Here is a 20,637-nt window from a genome sequence, read left to right as displayed (position 1 = left end):
GGATCTCGTGTGTTGGACACCAGATCTAAGCTCCTGGGATTAGCACAGTGAACGGCCACTCTGCTAACTGGTGCTTTCCCTAGCTCCACACGTCTAGATTTCCGGCCTCTATTCTGAACTTAGTTTTTATTTCCCAGGCTTCCTGAAGGGAGCTAGCCTCCCAAATGACCTGGCCAAATAAAACTAATCAGGAATCCCATCACAGCACATTACAGACAGGTTGACCCTCTGCTGCTGGTACCTAGACATGCATGCTCCATCCAGCCAAGATAACTCACTCATCCATGAAGCAGTGATGGGGATGTGACTCCCTAGCGGCTCCTCCTTGGTCACCATTTATAAGACATGTTTTATGGCCTGCATCTTAGATGTCCCTGTACTGTTGCAGAGAGAAACCAATAACGGTGACAGCCCCTGCTTTATTCTAACGATCAGGGAGTAAAAGCTAGCTTCTTCCTCTCCTTGGGGGTTGCTGTAATAACCCTGACATTGTCATGAATTGCAATATTGGCATTTAAACAATCAATACACTGGTCAATTCTAGAGATTAAATTGAGCAGAGTTTGATATGTGCAGTGGACATTAATATGCCTCCCCAAAAGCATTGTAAGCCACATGGGGCCATCCAGACATGCAATGGGTGAACTGGGAGGAAGAAAGGAAGTTGGGAGGCATTGGACCAGAAAGAGAGGCAGAGAAAGACCCACCACTGGCCTCCTGTGTTGCTCTTTGCACGAACACAGTAAGCAGAGGGGCCAGCAGGGGCTAAAGGTTTAATTGTCCTGGGAAGCTTAAACTGGGGTGATTTTATTCTTTCATTTGTTCCCTTTGTGAATTGTAGGCCTGGAGTTGGGGGAAGACGGGGGCCTGTTGCTCTTGCTGTTCTGATCCGTCTCGTGATTGTTTGGGAGTCTTCCTCTGATGACTTAGCACAAGTGGTCGCTCTAGTTGTGTCCCTGCAAACCCTAAGGCAGCAGTGGATAGCGGTAGGCAAACTCTCTCTGTAAAGGGTCATATAACAAAGAATTTACAACTAATCACCTCTGCTTTTGTAATGTAAAACCAGCCACCGGCAACACCTAAAGCAGTAAGACCAGCCGTGTTGTGATAAAACTTTCTTGGAATTTGAACTTCATATAAGTTTTACGTAATATGAGATATTTTTCTTTTGATTTTTTGCCAACAATTTTCAAACATAAACACCAATCTTTGCTCCCTGGCCAGAGATAAGCAGGTACTGGGTTAGATTTGGCCTGTGAGTCATCGTTTGCTAGCCCCTGGCTTTGGGCTGTCATTTTCTACCTTCTGATGTAGTAATGTCCTGTGGGATCCCATTGATGAGTCTAGAATTCAAAGCTCATCTCTTGAGCCAAGGCCAGCACGAGTCTGACTATTTTATCATCATCTCAGCAACAAAGGAAAACAGTTTTATCAACAATTTCCTGGAAACTAAGACTTCCTTTTCCAAATGACGTCAGTATTGCTTTTCTTTCTTATCTCTCCCCATGAATCCTGTTCATATGTATGTATGGCATAGCTTCCTTAAATCTTTTTTTAAAAGAAAGTAGTGATGTGTGTGAATATATATTTTTGTTGTTGTTTAACCACGAAGTCGTGTCTGACTCTTTGCAACCCCATGGACTTCATATTTATTACATCAGTATAGTTTCTGTACATATACTCGAGGTATAGGCATATATTCCCTGGTGGCTCAGATGGTAAAGAATCTGCCTGCAATGTGGGAGTCCCAGGTTTTATCCCTGGGTCAGGAAGATCCCCTTGGAGAAGGGAATGGCTACCCACTCCAGTGTTCTTGCCTGGAGAATCCCATGGGGAGAGGAGTCTAGTGAGCTATAGTCCATGGGGTTGCAAAGAGTCAGACATGACTGAGCGATTAACACATGGCATGGATATAACATTGAAGGAATAAAAAATAATAGTACATAGCAAGCACTCAGTGACTGTTTACTTGTTATTTTACAAAAGTGATTTTCTAGTCCCTTGCACAACCCCGTGAGGTCTTCTCTCCAACGCTTGTGCTCTTCTCCCCCGGCAGACCCGAAGTGAAGCTGCCATGACCGTCCTGAGCGGCCACGTGGTGGTCTGCATCTTTGGCGACGTCAGCTCTGCCCTGATTGGCCTTCGGAACCTGGTGATGCCGCTCCGTGCCAGCAACTTTCACTACCACGAGCTCAAGCACATCGTGTTTGTGGGCTCCATCGAGTACCTCAAGCGGGAATGGGAGACACTGCATAACTTCCCCAAGGTTTCCATCTTGCCTGTAAGTCCAAGGTCACGTTACCAATGCTTCTTTCTCCTTTGTATTCACAAAAGAGAAATCCCAGATGAATATAATGGTTGTAGCTTTGATCATGCCTCTGCTTCTTCATCTGGTTATGGGCCTGAGGACTCAGCCCTTCCCCTACACTCTGTCTAGGAATATCCAAACCCTGAGAGACCTTATTAAAAGGAATTTGCAGCCAAGTTCAGTCGCTCACCAGACATGGAGTTTAGCTGGTATCAAATGTATTAACCATATCAGTGTCTAAACACTTTCTCTCTTACCTACCCAAACCCAGTGCTTTGCAATAGTATAAAGCTTATAGTGGAATTTACTTATGGGACTATTTATATCACTTTATTTATGGCATTATAACTGCTTGGAGAAATCTTATTTTATCTTGTTCTGTTTTTAACTAAATGTATTTAACAGAATTTTCATTTCTGCTGTGCAGAGGACCAACCCCTTCTGCTGGCCAACCCCTGCTTCCATCATCGTCCTTTAGAAACCCTGTAATGTTTCCATACCATTGCGTGTGTACACGTCGGTGCCCATGTGTGCCTGTGATAGTATTGATTATAAAACACATAAAAGGAACAGTTTTGGACTCCACAATTTAATGTGAGGGCATGGGATTCATGATTTGAGAGTCATGTAACTACTTCCTTAATTAGTAATCAATATATTTTCTATAAATTCCCAAATAATTGGAGAGCACTTTACATTTTAACCTTTCCTGTAGTTCTTCAAGCTACAAATCCATGCAAATGCTACTTATTCTCCAGACTTTTTTCTTGGAAGTTCATATCCCTAAAACTGAGGGACACAAATTTGATTCTATATTTCAAGAAGTCTGGATTTTTTCCCCACTTTTGAAGCTAAAATTCATTTTTTTCTGTTATTAGCTTCTAGAATCTCAGAAATGGAAAGAATCAAGTAATATAATTCAATAAGAAAGACATAAAAATCTATCCATAAGCAATGCCGTTTGTAGCTACCATGTATCCTTATATACACCTAGCACAAAAGACAGTTAATATAGACAATAAATATATAAAGAAGTGAGAAAAATACAGACAGAGATCTTTTGGATGCTGGACCACAAAAGTCAGTTCATCACTGACTTGATGAACACATGTGGCTAAAAATAGTCACCTGCAGAAAATCAAATAGTCTTACCCAGAAGAGCAGAAGCAGAGATATACCTTGCTAATTTCAGGAACGTGATAGTTGTGATTACATATTTCCACCATTATTTTTCCTACATGTGCCTTCCTACATGTCCTTGGGAGCAATAGACTGGGGTACAAAAGTATTTTGTAAAGAGCTTACTGTTTTTCTGGGACACAGGTGTCCACGTGTATGTTGGGGTCTGTGTACGGTGTTTGCTATGTATGGTTGTTTGTTGTGTGTGCTTCCTTCTTCGTGCCCTTGTGCACATCTACTCATCTGCCTATGTCTATGTGAACTAGTTCTGTTTGCAGCCTCTCCTATTTCAAACCTTCCAAAATTTAGCACACTCAGGCATGGCATATTTGTACAAAATGGGCCCTCACCTTTTTCTTCACCTATTTCATTCCTTAAACAGGGCCCCACGTATTGGGCCATCCTGGAGAAACATGGACTTCTCAGGTGGTGGTGCTGCTGCTGCTGCTAAGTCGCTTCAGTCGTGTCCAATTCTGTGCGACCCCATAGACGGCAGCCCACCAGGCTCCCCTGTCCCTGGGATTCTCTGGGCAAGAATACTGGAGTGGGTTGTCATTTCCTTCTCCAATGCATGAAGGTGCTAGTGGTTAAGAACCCACATGCCAATGCAGGAGACTTAAGAAGTGTGGCTTCAATCCCTGGGTCAGGAAGATCTCCTGGAGGAGGGCATGGCAAATCATTCCAGTATTCTTATCTGGAGAATCGCATGGACAGAGGAGCCTGGAGAGCTACAGTCCATGGGGTCGCAAAGAGTCAGAAGTGACTGAAAGAACTTAGCACACGTAGAGAAACACAGTGTTTCTGTGTATGTCATTTGTATTACTTGAGTTTTGAACTCATGTGTGTACAGCTGTACAAGGATTGTCTTATATCACAATTACTGTTGGATTTTCTGCAAGGTGAAAATTAAAAGAATATGGATGTAAGCAGTTGAAGCTTATGCATTGGTGAAATGTTTCAGGAAGCTGGTCAGACTTATTTTGCACCAAAGACCCCAGGAAAAGAGGGGAGAGTTCTTCTCTCAAAAGATCCTGCTCCAGAGCTTGGAACTAGCAGCTTCCCCACCCTATAGGCCTCTTCCTTCATAATTTCACTTTGAAGCAATATTTTGGAGGCTGAGAATAGAATCATTACTGCCACTGAGTCATAAAAAGAGGGCTGATGGCCTTGATCTCTGTGGCCAAGTCTAGTATTCTCAAAGTCCCCTTTCCAGGAAGGAGAATGAGAGGAAGGCATCCAGAGATATAGGCAGTTGGCAGACCCTCTCCCTACTGGCTCAGTGAGTTGAAGGTAACTCAGATCTCTATGAAGGCACATCAGAAGCTGGATTTAGGCTGGAGGATGAGGGAGGCTGGTAGCTGGCCATGAACTCCAAAATGATGCCTGTGGGCCCCTCTTACATGGGATGGCCAGATTATTCAGCCATAGCCCTCGACGAGGACACAGAGCATGTGGGGGTCATGCCCCTGTCCTTCAATCCTAACCCTTATATTTTACCAGTGGCTACATTTCTGACCTCTCTGTCATTCCCTCCTTTGTTTTGTCATTCAAATGTAATTCCCCATTGTTTTCTGTTGTTATGGGACATTTCAAAAAATCTGTTTACTGGCTTATTTATTTTTAATTACTCCAGTAATATACAAATATGTTCTTGTTATAAAATATTCAAACAAAAAAGAAGTATGTAAAGTCAAAAACAAACTTTTCCTTCCAGTCTTATTCCCCTCCCCAGGGGTAATTACTGTTATTAATTTAGTGTGTACTTTTTCTGAACTTTCTCTCTGAAAGTTTGTATATACATTCATGCATGTATAGTTCTATTTTGTGGGTTTCTTTTTGCATAAATGAAATCATACTTTCTGAATTGTCTAGAACTTGTTTTTTGTTTGTTTGCTTTACTTGCTCCTCTCTCTTTGAGATCCTTCCAAAGCAATACCTACATGGAGAACTCTTTTTCAGTCCTTTTACCTACTACAGAGACTTCCACTGTAAATCTATCTGATGGTGTATTTAACCAGGCCTATGTTCTTGGACAATGACTCTACTTCCTTGTTTTTTTTCTTGCTCAAAAGATGCAGTAAAATGATATGACGTGAAGCTTTACCCACGCTTCCATCTCCCCTTTCCAAGATGCACATTGATTGCACTCTCTCCCACCTCTTCCAAACTGAGCGCTGCATTCAGCCCCACCTCATCACACCATGCTCCCTGGCTATTTCCCCTTGGCTGCCTTGGAAATTCTAGTTGGAGCTGCTGTCTTTTTGCCTGAGACAGAAGTGACTTGCTATTAAATAAACAGGCATTTGAAATCCACCCCTTTGTTACATTCTGAAAGCCAGAGGTTGCCACAGGACAGTTACTTAAATCAAGACAATTTCCAGGCAGGAAGAAGATGTAGAACCCTGGCATTATTCCTCTCCCTCGTTAGTTAGTAATAGCTTGATTGAGTATTGAGAGCAAGCCTAAAATGCTGCCATCAGCACCAACTACCCTTTAGATTAGCACACAGCTCCTATTCCCTTGAATGTAGTTAGGCCAGCTTAATGTCAAGGCATAAAAAAGATACTTGTTAAATAATTTCCCAGAGCTCCGGCTCAATCTTTAATTTGTTTTTATTTTTTACCCCTCTTTCCCTCTCGTCCCTCAGTCTCATTTTTGCTTCTCCTTTTTTTTTTTTTTCTCTTTCCTCTATGCCAAAGGGTACGCCATTAAGTCGGGCTGATTTAAGGGCCGTCAACATCAACCTCTGTGACATGTGCGTTATCCTGTCAGCCAATCAGAATAATATTGATGATACTTCGCTGCAGGACAAGGAATGCATCTTGGCGTCACTCAACATCAAATCTATGCAGTTTGATGACAGCATCGGGGTCTTGCAGGCTAATTCCCAAGGTAAGGACAGCCTGTAATACTTCTCTGCTGTGCCTACAGGGGACAGGGGCTGGCAAGAGGGATATCCTTCACTCAGTAATTCAAAGAGGCTCACATCAGCCTGCCTGGTAGTGAAAACTGCTGTGGCTGCCGCAGCTTTCAAAGGGGCATCTCCTGCCTCTTCTTGCCAGCCCAGGAAGCGGGCTTGAGACCTGAACACCCACACTCACAATAGACTGCCTTCCCGAGAATGATCCAGCTTTTGAAACACCACCCCCTCAGCCTTCCCAAACAGTGGCTTCATGACCAAGGTCACCAGCAAAATGTCAGAGCACTGAAATGATGCTGGCCAAACAGTTCCCAATGTTTCTGCCGGACACATATTTTTGCCATTGACCTGGGTTAAGCTTTGCCATTGTTAGAGCTGCACGGGGGTGTTAAGCTTTGCATTGTTACAGGATGATCAGGGGATGGTGGTCTCTGGAGAGTGAGGACTATATGGACACTCAAAGCCATTTAGCAAGAGGTGACACTTGTCAGCCCGGGAAGCGTTCTCTGTAGGAGGCACGGTGGCTTTAAATGACACATCTGCCATCTCTGCTCTGCCCCAGTCTTTCTTGTCATTTGCTCTGGGATCCTGGACAGATGGTAACAAGTAAAGATGTTGTCTAGGAGTCTCAGAGAAGCAGCACTGCTGAACCCCTGCAGCAAACAACCTCACTCATCATGGCCTTGACGGGATTGGATGGGAAGTGTGTTCTGCCAAGTAACACCTCTGTGTGGGTTTGCCATGAGCTGGAAAATCATTGTCACACGTGGTCTGCTGGATGGGTGGCATTGGGTGCCTGATGGGGACCTGAATGCCATCACCCCAAGAGTAAAGGTAGACGATGCACAGCCCATGAGAACTATAGCCACTGGGCGATGAAGCACCGTCTTGGTGGTTTGATAAAGCTCCATCCTGCAGCCTAGGCCTATGTGCCACATTATCTTTGTCAACTCAGCATCACCACTGCCTCCTCCTGAGGTCTCCTCAACATCACAGTGAAGCCAGGAACGATAGTTCCTAGAATCCCTTTACCTGCATGGTTATGGGCTGGAGTCTACCAATGAGAGAGGACTCTGGGTCTATCTAGATGGTAGGAGAGAAAAAGAAGCCTTAGTTCTTGGGAGGCAGTTATAGCCAGACCTTGAACAGATGCAAGGTTCAAAGCAACTCTCAGCAGAAACTTTGGCAACCACTGACTTTGCTACTTGAAATGGAGACTGGGGTGTGAGTTTCCCTGAGGGTCCCGAGGTTCTGCTGAAGTTCAGGAGAACTTCCCCCTTGGTGTTGCAAGTGAAATGGATAATGCTGGCCTCTTTGACTTTGCTCCTCCAGCCCTTCTCTAGGTAGTGTCAGCCTCTAGTTTTCATCTTACCTGTAGCAGAGTGGCTTCTATTCTTGACATACCCTGGTTGATACAGCCTGTAGCTTGGTTTTGGCCTCTCCACTCCACCTCCTTTGCCTTGCCCCCCAATTTAAATCTTGGTCTCCATTTGCTCGGTCATGCCTGCTGGACAGAGCAATGTGCCAAGGCCCGAAGAAAGAGCCTAAACTCTTTCCTGCCTCCTGCACGGCCTGCTCAGGGAGCTGAGATGACAAAGGATGAGAGGAAACAGTGAGCTTGTCTTCTTGGAGAAGGAAGAGGCAAGCTAGGTTTTGGTTTCTGCCTTTAGGGAGTTGATCTTCACTGTGTCGTCCCACCCATACCCCAGCGTGGGCATCACACAGGGACCATGTAGAAATGCAGACTCTCATGCCACCCAGACCTACGTGGTCAGAACCTGCATCCTAACAGCATCGCTGGGTGACTGTGTGCACTACTTTAAGGCACAAAAAATGTTCACATTCACAGCACGGGGTCCAGTGGACACATGACCCAACCCAATTAGATGCCCCTCTTCTCCTGGCAGGAACTAGCAGAGGGAATGGAAAAAAGTAGAAGCAGGGGAAGTGCTCCCTTCAGGTGGAGAAGGAACCAAATTGGGGGGCAGGTGGGAAGGAAAAGACTCCCTTTCCCCAGCATGCCAGTTTCCTCCCAATTCAGTAATCATAACTTTCAAGGTCCTAGTTTAGTATCTTGACATACAGTATAGTCACATATGCATCTGACGTCGGTGTTTCTTCCAGCTCTCTTAAACCTTTTCCCAGACTCTGAGATCCTATTTAATGGCCAAACTGGTTTAAAAAAAAAAATGCTTCCCCTTTCCTCTAAGATACTCACTCAATCTCAAAAGCCTTCTTAACTGTTTTTATCACATCAATAAGCAAGAAAAGTAGATCTTGGAAGGAGAGAAGGAAGAGTAAGGGAACTCATTTTTTTCTGCAATAAAGAGGGGCTCTTTTGTGTAAATAAACATACACAAACACACACACACCCCCCAGAAGAGGCAGAGGATGTGCTCTATGGCTGGTGGTAGTCTTCAGAGACTCCTGGTTGGCACTGGAGTGGAGTGTACATCCCCCAGTAACCAGCAAGCATTTCATTCAACTCTTAATGAAGGACTGTTGAAGCTGTAGCCTCACTGAGTCCATATTCCCTCTTGCTTTCTTATTCTACCTGCTTCTCTCTTGTTCTTGACCTTCTAACACTTCCCTGTGGTGACACTCTGACCTTCTAAAAGTGGTGGCCCTGTGGTGGCTGTCAACGTAGGAGTCACTCCGTGATGGGTGGGTGTTGTAAATTCACCTCTGGTTGCTCACTGTACAGCCCACTTCTCGGGTTCATCCCAATCCATGGGGTCAGATGGACAAATTGAGATTCCAACTGCTCCCCCTCCTTGAGACCCCGGTGACCCACTAGAACGTCCCCTGGTCTCAGATACTTTTGTTACCTTTCATCTGGGCATTTGGCATGACCAAGCTCCAAGTGGATTGGAATTACCCTGGGTCGGGAAGATACCCTGGAGGGAAAAATGGCAACCCACTCCAGTATTCTTGCCTGGGAAATCCCATGGACAGGGGAGCCTGGTGGGCTACAGCCCATGGGGTCACAGAGAATTGGACACAACTGAGCTATTGAGGTTGATTGCCACTCCCCACTTTCATCACTCTTTATTTTGTAGTCCTTATGAGATCCATTCCTTTGTTTTGCCTTGAGAGCTATGTTTCCATCTCTCCAGAACATAGCAGGTCAGAACTGTGGACCCAGGACAGATGTGTATCCTCTGGGGCCACAGTCTTCATGCAGCCTTACGGCAAGTTGTTCTAACATGAAATGAAACAAGATGTGTCTTAACATTGAGGAGGCAGAGTCTTCCCTGGGATTTGTGTCCAGACACTTGACATTGCGTGTCACTTGCTCTCCTAGACTCACAAAAGCTCTTTTTCCTCTTCTTTTTTTCACATTCCCTTTTGGTGTCGCTGTTCTAGCCCACATGGTGTCAGGGCTGGCCCAGCATAGGGATTCTGGACCAGATACTTTCTGAAAAGATCTGAAATGTGATGGCTGGTTGTCAGAAACAATTACAGAGAGAGGCGGCATACTCCATGCTGGATGGTATATCCGATGTGACAGTTGGGTCTATGAGATGCAGTTTTAATATACAGCAGGCAAGACTGCAGTGACAATTATATAAAGCAGGTGAAGCCGCTTCTTGCTGGTCAGCAAACATCAGCTCAGAACCACTTTACAGCTCTTTACCAGCAACTAAGTGCCTTTATTTACAGAGCGCCTGTCACTTCCCTTTGGCTGGAGAGCTGGTGTATTATTTAGCACACATTTATCTGGGGAAAACATTTCAATTTAAATCAGCTGGTACAACAGTGACTCTTGCCAGACTCTGTCCCTGTGGTTCCAAAAGATAGGAACCGAGTCTGATCTTGCAATGGAGGGTGAGCAGAGGGAGGAAGGGTCTATTTTCAGAGAGCTGCTTGAGTCAGACCCTGAAAGGAAGGACCATGCGATTGAGTTTCCCATTATGTGTTTCTTGCTGTTAAAGTAGAGGTGATTTACAAGGTTATATTAGATTCAGGTGCACAGCATAGTGATTCAGTATTTTTATAGATTATGCACTGTTTAAAGTTATGATAAAATATTGGCTTTATTCCTTGTACTGTACAATGTATCCTTATAGCTTATTTATTTTATGCATAGTAGTTTGTGTCTGTTAATCCCTTATTCCTATCTTATCCTATTCTCTTTCCTCTCTTGACTGATAACCACTAGTTTGTTCTGTATATCTCTAAGTCTGCTTCTGTTTTGTTATATACATTCACATGTTTTATTTTTTATATTCCACATGTAAGTGATAACATACTATTTTTGTCTTTGACTTATTTCACTAAGCATGATACCTTCTAGGTCAATCCATGTTGTTGCAAATGGCAGAATTAAAATTTTTTTATGGCTAATATTCGTGTGTGTGTGTGTGTGTGTGTGTGTGTGTGTGTGTGTAGGCCACATCTTCTCTATCCATTCATCTTTTGGTGAAGGCTTAGGTTGCCTCCATATCTTGACTATTGTAAATAATGCTGCTATGAACAGTGGGATTCATGCATTTTTTTGAATTACTGTTTGTTTTTTGGGGGATGTATACCTAGGAGTGTAATTGCTATATTATGTGGTAGTTCCGTTTTTAATTTTTTGCTATTATGCAGTTATATCTAGTTATGAAATGAGCATCTATAGTTTCTTCCTGCTTAACCTTCTAGTAAGAGTAAGTTTTATGGGAAAGAAAGAGGAGTAAGTGAGTGGCCACTATGCATCAGGCAGTATAGCACCCAGAACACACATGAGTATTGAACAGTGCAGATCTAGAGCAGAGGCTTATTGCCTTGCTAAGCGTTTGGATTTATACAAATATGATGATTAAATCTATCTTTTAAAAAGATGATAGCAAAAATATGACCATGGTAGAGGTGGAAAGAGATGGTGGCGTGAGCTACATGAGAAGACTACTTCAGTGGACTAGAAGGGATCAGATGAGGCCCAACAGGACAGGTTAGTGATGTTAGTGGTGAAGATGACAGAAATTGAGATGGATCTGAAATAGAGGAAACAGTCATTGAAGACTGGTTGATGGGAAGGAAGGTTGAAGACTGGTTGATGGGAAGGAAGTGTGGATGAGTAAGGATGAGGAGTTGGGAATGCATTTCAAGGTTGGCCACTGAGTAAATGTATAAGTGATTAAGCAAAGGACCCAGAAGAAGAAACAGACTTGGGAGAGAAGGTAAACATTTTGTCTTCGTTCATTTGTATTGAAATTTTCTGGATAATATCCAGCAAGAAATAAGAACATATGGTTATAAGGATAAAGTTAGATTTGAAATTATAGACTTGGGGGTCATTGGTGATAGACGATGTATAGGCCTTGAGGATGGATATTTCTCAGGGAGACAGGCAGGACAATTAAGAGAAAAGGGGTTCATATGGAACCTTGGAAACATCAATATTGAAGGGACAAACAGAGGAAGAGAACCCAATGAGAGGGCTGAGGACAAACATTTAGGGGAATAGGAGTAGGCGGTATGAAGGTAAATGAGAAGAGAGTTGGATACATTCCAGAGCCACCATCTAGTCTCCTTATTGTTTGCCCCTATACATGTTTTCTTGAGTAGACTCCGGGCTCTCTGAGAAACAAGGACTCTTCCTTATCTTGCTCACCTTCATGTCTCCAGTTTCTCTAAGCACAGGACCTGACACAGCGTTGGCATGCCAGAAGAATTTGCTGGGCTGAACTGATTTGAAAGGAAACAGTGATTAGCACTGTCAGATACTGCAGAAAAGTCCAACAGACAAGGGCTTGAAAATGCCAGGAGTGCATTTGACCCTCAGGAGGTTCCCGATGATCTTAGCAGGAGCAGCTGCTGTAGCTTGTCACTGGTAGAAGCCATCATTCAGGCGGCTGAAGCCTTGATGGTAGGTAAGAATTGGAGACCCTTTATTACTCTTTCAAGTGGAGAAAGGGAGAGAAATGGGATAGTTCAGAGGAGCTCAAAGAAAGGAATTCCTTTTTGTTTTTAGAAGAGGGAAAAATACGCCATAGTTGTTGCTACGTAAGACTAGGGTGAAGCCCCAGAGAGGGAGAGAGTTTGAGGCTATAGGACAGAGTTGTTAAATGATAAAGAGGAAATCAGAGAGAAGCAGGAGAGATCAGGTGACCTTTAAAAGGGTAAGAATGACTCCTGTTCCTCTGAGTCAGAAAGCTGGATGGGGAAGATGGAGCTGGAGGAAGCTTCAGTCTGATGGCTCCTCCTTTCTTTATGAAGCAACCAGCTTGGCCTTCCTTGAGGAGTTAAGGAGTTGGACAGTTTGGATAGGGAACTGATGGTAATCAAGGGTCAGCGCAGACATCATGGGAAACACGTAAGGAGATGATTGGATTTAGAGGGGGCTTGTAGGCAGATAGGCCAAAAATGAAGCAAGAAACAAATCCCTGTGAGGTCAAAGAACAGGATTGTGAAGTAAAGGAGTGGGAGAGCCAAAGGGTGGGAGGTTTGAATAGAGAGAGGAATATGTGATGACTTCAGAGAGTGAAGTGTTCCTTGCAGAGCCAGAACAGAGCTTGGTGGTATTGCCCTGAAAACAGTTCTTCTCCACAAGGACTTTGAGCCCAAAGCAAAGATCACTTGGTCACCACCAGCACCATCGCTACCCATCACCACCACCCCTGATCACAACAATCATAGTAATTCTTATGCTTTTGGAACATTTCCTGCCATTCTGTGGTAGGTATTTTTTCAACCAAGACAATATGCATTTCTCAAAGCACCAGTTTCTAGCCTTGGCTGCACATTGTAATCACATGAAAAATGTTAAAAAAAAAAAAAAATCTGTGCCTGAGTTTCCCCTTAGCAATTGTGATTTAGCTGGTGGAAGGTTGTACAACCTGCGGATCAGGAGTTTCTGAAGCTCCCTGATATTTCCTGGGTGCAGTTAGGGTTGAGAACCACTGTCCAGAACCACTCCTCTGGTCAGTCCTCAGAGGAGATGTATGAAATAAGAAGGTTACCATTTTGATTGTAAAAAGGAAGAAACTGAGGCTAACAGAAGCTAAGTAATAATTTTAACCTGAATCTCCTGATTTCCTGGAAATCCTAACCTTTAAACTAGAACAATTCTGTTGTCTTGACAGGGCTTCCCAGGTAGCTCAATGGTAAAGAATCCACCTACATGCAGGTTAACACAGGAGACTCAGATATGACCCTGGGTGGGGAAGATCCCCTGGAGAAGGATATGGCAACCCACTCCAATACTTCCTGCCTGGAAAATCCCATGAATAGAGGAATCTACCAGGCTAGGGTCCCTGGGGTCGAAAAGAGTCGGACACAACAGAGCAACTAAACACGTATGTCTGTTGTCTTGACCTGTTGGTCTACAGTCTTCTTTTTGTATATTTTTGGGTGATCATTAGCTTTCCCAGTATTGAAAATCCTTAGGTGGAAAAGGGGTGAGGGAATGCAGTGGGCAATCGGGTTTTGTCTTCTGCCCAACTGGCTATGTTTGTCATCTGGTTCTGTCATGTTTCAAAGTGACAAGTAAAGGATATTAGTTGCCCAGTAGACAGACCTTCTTCTTGACCACAGCTTTTGAAAGGTGGCAGGGCTGAGATCTAGGACTACATAGCTATTAAATAGCAACATTACTTACCTTAAAGCCAGCAGCATGCTTCTCCCAGTGTCTGGATCTCTTCAAGAAGATGGCAGGGGTTTATTTTCATGCCTGGGCTAAATTCGGTTGTTGGTGTTAGGGTTCCTCTCTTGTTCTTCTTCCTCTTATATGCTTTGCATTCGTCTGATTCATGCTATCTGTCCTGAAGTTGTCAATCCAATCCCACAAAAATTTATTAAGCATCTGTCATGTGCCCAGACTGTGCATGGCAGGCATTCTTGAGGAGTCAAGAGTCATAATGCACATTCTCAGTCTTTGCAACTTCCTGCTTCTGCTAAGTCGCTTCAGTTGTGTCCGACTCTGTGTGACCCCATAGACGGAAGCCCACCAGGCTCCCCCGTCCCTGGGCTTCTCCAGGCAAGAACACTGGAGTGGGTTGCCATTGCAACTTCCTAGCAAATATATAACTCTTCTTCAGGACGCTGGTTGATTCTTGTGAGAGAATTAGCATCTATTGAGGCTAACACTGGGGGCAAGAGGAGAAAGAAAGTGGGTTTGAGAGACACTCTGGAAAAAAGTACTCAGGGTTTCAGTAGTTGGAAACAAATAGAACTGGCTGTAGTCAGAGAGCAGAATGGCGGTAAGAAGGACAGCGGTACAGGGGGACGTGTTTGAGGGACAGCAGTCAGTACAGATTGGCAGGAGCATGGTGTGTGTATCAGGGAGCAGGGAGGCATGAGCCTGAAGAGTGGGTTGGGCATTGAGGAACTTTTTTATTTTACTTAAGAAGCTATAAATAATTTTTTATGAGTGTGTATGTTAGGAAGCTATAAATAATTCAGTAGGCACTAGGGAGCTACAGAAGATTTCAAAGCAAGAGAGTGATGGGATCAGACCTGAGCTTTGGAGAGATTGACCTGGCAGCCGTATGAAGCACTGTTTTGCCTAGAAAGAAGAGGATGCAGAGATACTGTGTAGGAACAGTGGTTACCCAGGAGGAGATCAGGAACCTTGAATCAGAAAAAGAAGGGGAGAATCTCGTGTGAGATGAGATGGTGAAACGGACTCCATGAATGAACGTGAGCTTCCTGCCTGGTGATGGAAGCCAGGGCCCATGCATAGGAAGAAGTTTGTGGAGAGCAGAGACTGGCTGTAGGAGGACGCAGTAGGTATCAGTGTTGGTCAGTTGGTTGTGTTGGGTTTCAGTTATGATTCATTTCTGCATGGACTCAATGGAAAAGTCCAGGTGGGCCTGAAGGTGGGTGGAAATGAAATCCTGACTCCAGGAGAGGGTCACACTTAGAGATCCACCGCCTTGCTCATGTTCTAGGAGTGGAGAAGAGACTCAGGGGAGAGGATCCTGAAAGCAAGCTGAAACACAGAAATCTGAAGACCATTTTAGAAAGGACACAGGGAACCATTGGTAGAAGCCAGAAAGTCACAAACTGAGCCGAGTTCTCAATGTCCTTGAGGAGGGAGGAGCATGTGTCTCAAACTTGGAACAAACATTCACTGCCTATTTTCCTCTAAATAAATTTGTTTATGTTTTATGCCTTCTTACAGCCACAAGTTTAAAAAAATTATAATAGACTTACATAAACACACCAGCAGGCACACAAGCTTGAGACACATGCGTGCGTGCACACACACACACCACGGTTCCTCCAGCCCTCCATGACCCTCAGACAGTCACACTAAGTAATGTCCATGTAGAAGCAGATACTCTCCTTTGTCTGAATTTCAGCAAAGGTTAAGAGCCTCAAGTAGGGAATGACATTTTTCTTTAGAAGTATGGCTGTAGTCCTTGGAGAGCCAGCATTAATTGGGGGCACAGGGTACATCCTAAAGTCTGAGATAGCTTTTACTGTTCCAGAGAAGAAAATGTGACTTCTGCTTTATATATGAGGGAGATCATATGAATTAAGATCTCTAAATTATATTGGACAACAGGAATCTGGATTCAAAAGGGACCTTCCTAAACTGGAACTATGGGACAAAATCCACAGAATGGAATGGAATGAAGACCACTCAGCATTAAGTTTCAAATAATTACTCAAGACAGGCTGGATAAACCTTGCTGATAGAGGTGCAATTTGTTTGGAGCAGTGATTGTTTCATCCTGGCTGGTCTGAGAGGGAGTGTGTCAAGAGCTATGAAGATCTGAAGGAAGGCATTGACAGACAGGGAGTGCTGCCAAGGGGACAACCAGAATGGGGAAATGCTTGACTACATGTCACTTGCCCAGCGGTTAAGAGAATGAGGCTAGGGACTGAAAGGGTGATTTTAGCTTCTGCTCCATGGAACAAAACTGGGATTGATGGCTAATGATTAAGGAGAATCAGATTTTAACCTCGCAGAAGAAAGGCATGTCCAGCACAGAATAGCCTGCCTAAAACGATGGTGAGAGTCCTATCGCCACACGACCATTTGCCAAAGGCAGGTTCCCGGCATGATCTTTTTGACGGCAGGGAAATTGAATGAGATGAGTTCTGTGGTCCTTTATAACTGTGGGTCTCTGTTATTTTCTTGATTTTGATGATATAGAGCTCTGTGTTTTAGCAGGTCTTACTCCAGAAGCGGGGCTACACTCTTTGGCAGAATTGGGGTTATACCAGATCTCTTAGTGAAAACTTTCATGCCTTCCAGAATGGCCCTGTCTTTGTGTCTGAGATGGGGAGTGGCCTGCATCGGGGTGAGCAGCTGCACATCTGGCTTTTGCATTATTTTGACAGACCACCCCCATCTTCAACTCCCATGTCAGCCCTCAACACCTGCCCTTTCCAGTTTTCTCCCTCCCTCCCCTCTCCCAGCAGCCCTCCCATCCTGCACCCAGGACTTCTCTCGCTTGCAAGTGTACCTATACACATATCTTACACACATTCTCCCTGAAACCAGAGAAGCCTTTCTTTCAGCCTCCCATATAACATTTCATTACCACAATATTCTGTCTCAATTCTGAACTGGTGGTGGGGGAGAAGCCATTTCTCTTTATACCCACCAAACGAACAAAGCTCAGCGCTAAAATATTTTTCTTCACTTGTAACTGAAATGGCTGTTGGCTTCCATCCCAAAAACCAGAAAGACAATTATACTTAACTGTTTAGAGATTTATAAATACCACACTGGAGTAGCCTCTAGGTAGTAACTTTAGATACCCAGCCCAATAATTTTCTTTTATTGGTTTGTGATTTAGATCTTATTTTGAGTCCTCTATAATAAGAGGAGTACATTTCATTAAAAGAGCTTACTAAACAATAAAGAAAATCTGGCTCAGGGCTCTGAGCGGGTCTCAAGTACAGAAAGGGGCCTGCCCCATCCCGTTTCTTGCATGGACATCATGAGATGGATCTCAGCACAGTGGGACACATGTATTTCAGCAAAGCAGTCATTGCAGCCATTTTCTAAATGACTTCAACTTGGGAGAATTTTTCCTACACAGCGTATTTCACCACATGAGAGATGCTCTGAAGACTGCCATCTACTATTCTGGCAATTGATTGACGCTGAAGGAAACAAGGAAAAACCACCACCATCACAATCTGTAACAGGAGATCGAGGAAGGAGGGATACTTTCTGAACCTGTGGAGGCTTTTAGACCCTCCGTAAAACGAGATCTAATTAGGGGAGTGGAGATGGGGAAGAGAAAGTCAGAATGGACAGTATCACTTATTCCTTTCAATAGCCTGCTTAGCAGAATTTGCTTCCTGACTCAAGCTGTGCCCAGCTTGGGACAATTGCAGTGAGAGGAAATCTGAGCTTCAGAGACAGAAAACAGATGTGGGGAGGTGTTGGGGTGCGGCTGAACTCATTGTCCAAGCATCAGGCTTTCATGAGCTGCTTAGCTACTCAAAACTCATGTGCCTAGTTAATGCTCTTTATAAAAAAACTACTATCCCCCCTTTTATCTTCAGATGAATCATGTACCATGCATGTTCATAGACAATATCTCATTTAATCCCCCCAATAACCTGCTCAGGCAGATGTGATTTCTTTCTATTTTACAGATGAGAAAACTGAGATTCAGGAAAATACAGCCACTTTGCCCAGAGCCTCTTAGCTCAGATCCCCAAACTGTCTGATTCCAAAGCCTGTACTTTTTCTTACCACATCAGTCTGTTCTCAAAAGAGAACAAGTGTTATTCTGAAGCAAGCAGGCCTGCATCTATCCATCTGCCTTTCAGGCTCATGGAAGCATCCCTGGGGACAAGCATTCAGGGAAATGGAAGCACTCAAGGCTCACCAGACTTCCAAACTGCCTCCTGTGCTCAAGGGCTAACTTTGTTCTGAATGCCCTTGTCTCTGGACATCCTCATTTTGTGTGACCCTGATCCTCTGTACCCCAGCAATCAGAGACACTAGGACACTCTTGGTACCACTTCATTGCCATAACAACTGGACAGACAAGAGCAGAGTTGGGAGAAGAGTTCTTCTTACCTGCCTCTGTGAACAATATAATTGTTGAACTTATTTTCCTGTTAATATACATTTGATTTTGAAGCTGTCAGAAAGAAGGTGGAAAGTTTGAACCAGACATTGCTTTCTTTTGTTCAGAAATGTATAAAATATTTCCAGGTTTTATCTACTTATCCCACTTTCCAGGTGGAATTTTCCATGGAAGGCAGAGAATGAACAGATTACTGTAGCTCTCAGAATCTAGGATTTCAGGGTGTGTGTTATGCTGAAAAAATGGCCCAGATAAATTCTCCTATAGGAGGAAAGTGTGGTTGTGTAATCAGTTCAGTCCAGTCACTCAGGCGTGTCTGACTCTTTGTGACCCCATGGCCTGCAGCACACCAGGCGTCCCTGTCCATCACCAACTCCCGGAGCCTGCTCAAATTCATGTCCATCAAGTCGGTGATGCCATCCAACCATCTCATCCTCTGTCATCCACTTCTCCTGCCTTCAATCTTTCCCAGTATCAGGGTCTTTTCCAGTGAGTCAGTTCTTCACATCAAGTGGCCAAAGTATTGGAGTTTCAACTTCAGCATCAGTCCTTCCAATGAATATTCAGGATTGATTTCCTTTAGGATGGACTGTTTGATCTACTTGCAGTCCAAGGGACTCCCAAGAGTCTTCTCCAACACTGAAGTTCAAAAGCATCAATTCTTCGGCACTCAGCTTTCTTTATGCTCCAATTCTCACATCCATACATGACTACTGGAAAAACCATATCTTTGACTAGATGGACTTTTTTTGGCAAAGTAATGACTTTGCTTTTTAATATGCTGTCGAGGTTGGTCATGACTTTTCTTCCAAGGAACAATCATCTTTTAATTTTATGGCTGCAATCACCATCTGCAGTGGTTTTGGAGCTCCCCAAAATAAAGTCTGTCACTATTTCCATTGTTTCCCCATCTACTTGCCATGAAGTGATGGGACTGGATGCCATGATCTTAGTTTTCTGAATGTTAAGTCTTAGGCCAACTTTTTCACTCTCTTCTTTCACTTTCATCAGGAGGCTCTTTAGTTCTTCACTTTCTGCCATAAGGATGGTATCATCTACATATTTGAGGTTATTAATATTTGTCCTGGCAATCTTGATTCCAGCTTATGTTTCATCCAGGACAGCATTTTGCATGATGTACTCTGCATAGAAGTTAAACAAGTAGAGTGACAATATACAGCCCTGACGTATTACTTTCCCAATTTGGAACCAGTCCATTGTTCCATGTCCGGTTCTAACTGTTACTTCTTGACCTTCATATAGATTTCTCAGGAGGCAGGTAAGATGGTCTGGTATTCCTGTATCTTTAAGAATTTTCCACAGTTTGTTGTGGTCCACACAGTCAAAGGCTTTGGAGTAGTCAATAAAGCAAAAGTAAATGTTTTTCTGGAACTCCCTTGCTTTTTCAATGATCCAACGGATGCTGGCAATTTGATCTCTGGTTCCTCTGCCTTTTTAAACCCAGCTTGAACATCTGGAAGTTCTTGGTTCATGTACTATTGCAGCCTGGCTTGGAGAATTTTGAGCATCACTTTGTTAGCTTGTGAGATGAGTGCAATTGTGTGGTAGTTTGAGCATTCTTTGGCATTACCTTTCTTTGGGATTGGAATGAAAACTGACCTTTTTGAGTCCTGTGGCCACTGCTGAGTTTTGCAAATTTGCTGGCATATTGAGTGCAGCACTTTCACAGCATCATCTTATAGGATTTGAAATAGCTTAATTGGAATTCCATCACCTCCACTAGCTTTGTTCTTAGTGATGCTTCCTGAGGCCCACTTGACTTCGCATTCCAGAATGTCTGGCTCTAGGTGAGCCAGATAACCAAACCATCTGGGTCATGAAGATCTTTTTTTGAATAGTTCTTCTGTATATTCTTACCACCTCTTCTTAATATCTTTTGCTTCTGTTAGGCCCATACTATTTCCATCCTTTATTGTTCCCATCTTTGCATGAATAGTTCCCTTGGTATCTTTAATATTCTTGAAGAGATCTCTAATCTTTCCCATTCTATTGTTTTCCTCCTATTTCTTTGCATTGGAAAGGGTGGTTGTATAATCAGAGAAGGTAAAAGAAATCTTATCATTTCACTGATTCACTGAAACTGCTGATGAGATTCCAGATGAGGATCAACAGTTCTTTACCTGAGCATTAGTTTTGTGAGTTGCCTGAGGTTAGTCCCTGCTCTTTCCATGGTCCATGCCATTATGACACTATAGGGATCTCTAGGCAGAAGTGACATA

General features: G+C 43.7%; 1 protein-coding gene across 1 annotated transcript in view; it reads left to right on the top strand.

The window, feature by feature from the left end:
• Positions 1-20,637, top strand: part of KCNMA1 (potassium calcium-activated channel subfamily M alpha 1) — a 771,888-nt gene that overhangs the window by 684,803 nt on the left and 66,448 nt on the right. Inside the window, 2 exon segments of the mRNA XM_027530425.1 lie at positions 2,057-2,281; positions 6,187-6,379. Coding sequence (XP_027386226.1) covers positions 2,057-2,281; positions 6,187-6,379 — 418 coding nt within the window.

Source organism: Bos indicus x Bos taurus, chromosome 28 (assembly GCF_003369695.1).
Source record: "Bos indicus x Bos taurus breed Angus x Brahman F1 hybrid chromosome 28, Bos_hybrid_MaternalHap_v2.0, whole genome shotgun sequence".
Classification (NCBI taxonomy): domain Eukaryota; kingdom Metazoa; phylum Chordata; class Mammalia; order Artiodactyla; family Bovidae; genus Bos; species Bos indicus x Bos taurus.
Note: the sequence above shows the minus strand (reverse complement) of the source record. Positions and strands in the feature narration are given on the sequence as shown.